Below are 3218 nucleotides of genomic sequence, written 5' to 3'. Positions count from 1 at the left end.
AAAAAAAAAAAAAATCATCTCTGGGATTACCTGGGAATAGCGACTACAGCCGCCAGCCGGCCTGGGGTAGAGTGAGCCTGGAAATGAAATAATAATAATAATAATAATAATAATAGAATTCACTGGATCCTAGGAAATAATCACTGGGATTTCCTGAATACTTGGGAAAAAAATCCCTGGAAATTCCTGAGTCCCTGGGGAATCCCTGGAACCCGAGAATTCCCTGGGTTTAAAGGATCCTGGATCCATGGGGTGGGAATTACCTTTAAGGTCCCTTCCAACCCAAAATTCAGGGATTTCAGGATTTAATTTTGATTATTTTCCTTTGGGATAATTCCAGAGGGAGTGGGAATTCCTGGGAATTCCCGACCCTGTTCTTCCCATCCCATTTTCCAGGGCACTGTTTTTACCAGCTCTACTCCCGGCTCCGGAATCACCGCCTGGATTGTTTCCAGCACTGCCCCAAGCCCTGCAGGTGAGCCCCAGAAATCTCAATTTAAATTTCCATTTAATGCTCCCATCTTTGTAAAATTTAATTTAAATTAAAATTAAATTTATTCAAAATTTAATGTAATCGAAATGAAACTTAATCTAAATGTAATGGAAATGAAAATTAAATTTAAATTTAATGTTCCTATATTTTTCTCTTTTAAATTTAATGATTTAGATTTATTCTATTTAATCAACATTTAATTTAATACATTTATTTATGTTATTTCTATTTATTATATTTAATTACTCAGGGTTTATTTTGTGACCTGAATTGGGAAGCTTTCCCCAAAGTTCTGAAGAGCTGCCCTGGGAATTTTCTGGATTTCTGGGAATTCTCCCTGGGCAGTTCCTGGTGCTCAGAATTCCTGGGTTTTTTTCCTCCCCAGGGAATCCCTGTACAAGGTCTCAGCTGGCACAGCCAAGTGGCCCTCGGCAAAATCCCAGGTACTGCAAAAATTCCAATAACGAATATTCCAATAGAAATCTCCCACCAATGAACATTGCAATATCAAATATTCCAATGTCAAATATTCCAATAACGAATCTCCCAGTGACAAACGTTCCAATGCCAATATTCTGTTAATGAACATTCCAATGACGATATTCCAATAATGAGCATTCCAATAACAAATATCCTATTAAGAATATTCCAATGGAAACATTCCATTAACAATATTCCAACAACAAATATTCCAATGCCAACATTCCGATATCAAATATCCCATTGATAATATTCATCCATTGGAAACATTCCAATGGAAATGTTCCAATGCCAACATTCCGATAACAAACATTCCAATGCCAACGTTCCCGTGGCAGGACTGGGTGCGCCAGGCTCTGCGGCACCAGAACGGCTACAACTCCAGCAGCAGCAGGTGAATCCTGGGGCCAGCCCCATCCGTGGGGTCTGGGATGGGCAGGGAGGGCAGCAGGGAAATCCTGGGATCATCCCAATCCCAATGGGCTCATCCCAATCCATGGGATATTCCCAATCCATGGGGTCTGGGATGGGGACGGGAGGGCAATGGGAAAACCGGCATGATCATCCCCAAAAAAACCCCAAGAAACTCTAAAAAATCTCCCACTAAATGTCCAAGAAGTTCCCAATAAAGCCCAAAAAAACCCCCAATAAATTCCCAGTAAATCTCCAATAAATCCCCAAAAAATGTGCCCCAGTCCCAACTGGGAATGCCCTGGAGCCAACTGGGAATGTCGCAGGAATGTACCCAGTGCAAACTGGGAATTCCCCCCAGTCCCAACTGGGAATGTCCCCAGTGCCCATTGGGAATGCCCCAGTCCCACTGGGGGTGCCCGGCGGTGCCAGCTGCGCTGTCCCTGCAGGACGGACATTGCCAAGGTCACCATCTTCTACCGGCAGCTCAGCTCCCAGGCTGTGCACGAGGCCCCGCTGCTCTCGGTAGGTCACAGCTCCTTTTTATTCCCTTGCCATGCAATTCCTGAGAGTTCCAGCAGGGATTCATTCCTAGAATTTAATGATTTACCTTTATTTTTATAGTATATAAAAATATATATGTTCATTTATATGATAACATTAATTATTAATTAACATAAAGTAATTTAGGCTTTATTTTTACATTATACATAAATATATTTTTGTTTATATGCCATTAATTAATATAATTTTATTTTTATTTTATAATATAGAAAAATATATATACTTATTTATTATATTATATTAACTAGCTCAATTCCCAGGCTGTGCACAAGGCCAACAGCAGAATTCCTGTTCCCAGAGCTCAGATAAATAAAAAATCAGGGATTATTTCCAGGAGAATCTGCTGCTTGGAGCTTTGGGATTGGTTCCGGGTTTTTGTTTAGGGAAAATGATTGGGAAAATGACTGGAAAATTGAACCACTGACCCCAAATATGGGACTGAGGAATAGGGAGACCATAGAAAAATCAAAATAAAACCCCAAACCTGTCCCATACCTGCTCATTTTTGGGTTTTCCAGGAGAACCTGCTGCTGTCCAGCATGGGCAGCCAGTGGAGCCTGTGGTTCGGCTCCTCGGTGCTCTCGGTGGTGGAGATGCTGGAGCTGCTCCTGGACACGCTGGTCCTGTCCCTGCTCTTCTGCCTCCAGAGGCTGCGGAGCAGGAGCAGCCCCGGGGGCTCCAGCCCCACCCCGCACGTCGGGCTGGCCCTGCAGAATTCCAGGGAATTGCGGGAGGAGCCTGGGACGGGGCAGGAGGGAGCGCCGGGGTCAGGGCTGGGGCAGGAGCTGGAGCTGGCACAGCTGTGAGGAGCTGGGGGCTGGAATTCCCAAATTCTGGGGGAAACGTGACAGGGACGTCCTGGATCCACAGCTGAGCATGGCAATGCTTGGAATTCCCAAATTCTGGGGGATAATGTGCCAGGGATGTCCTGGATCCACAGCTGAGGGGGATAGAATTCCCAAATTCTGGGGGAACAGCGAAAGGGATGTGCTGGATCTCCAGCTAAGCTTGGCAATGCTTGGAATTCTCCTGGAATTCCCTGAATTCTGTGGGGAAAGATCACAGGGCTGTGCTGGATCCTCCCGTGGGATCTCCCTGAGGGTGGAAATGTTTGGAATTTACCTGATCCTGCTGGGAAAGTGCCAGGGATGTCCTGGATCCGCAGCTGGGAGCTCCCTGAGCATTGGCAGCGCTTGGAACTCACCTGGACTCTGATCCCACCTGGAATTCCCAAACTCCACCAGGCCCCGATCCCACCTGGAATTCCCAA

General features: G+C 45.2%; 1 protein-coding gene across 1 annotated transcript in view; it reads left to right on the top strand.

Annotated features, from left to right (window-relative positions):
• The window catches only part of SCNN1D (sodium channel epithelial 1 delta subunit), a 16612-nt gene that overhangs the window by 13231 nt on the left and 163 nt on the right, over nucleotides 1-3218 (top strand). Inside the window, exons 10-15 of the mRNA XM_014309763.1 lie at nucleotides 37-66; nucleotides 397-475; nucleotides 879-936; nucleotides 1312-1367; nucleotides 1834-1909; nucleotides 2467-2714. Coding sequence (XP_014165238.1) covers nucleotides 37-66; nucleotides 397-475; nucleotides 879-936; nucleotides 1312-1367; nucleotides 1834-1909; nucleotides 2467-2714 — 547 coding nt within the window. The remainder of the gene's footprint in view (nucleotides 1-36; nucleotides 67-396; nucleotides 476-878; nucleotides 937-1311; nucleotides 1368-1833; nucleotides 1910-2466; nucleotides 2715-3218) is intronic.

The sequence above is a fragment of the Geospiza fortis genome, unplaced genomic scaffold (assembly GCF_000277835.1).
Source record: "Geospiza fortis unplaced genomic scaffold, GeoFor_1.0 scaffold662, whole genome shotgun sequence".
Lineage (NCBI taxonomy): Eukaryota > Metazoa > Chordata > Aves > Passeriformes > Thraupidae > Geospiza > Geospiza fortis.
This window is presented reverse-complemented; position numbering and strand designations above follow the sequence as displayed.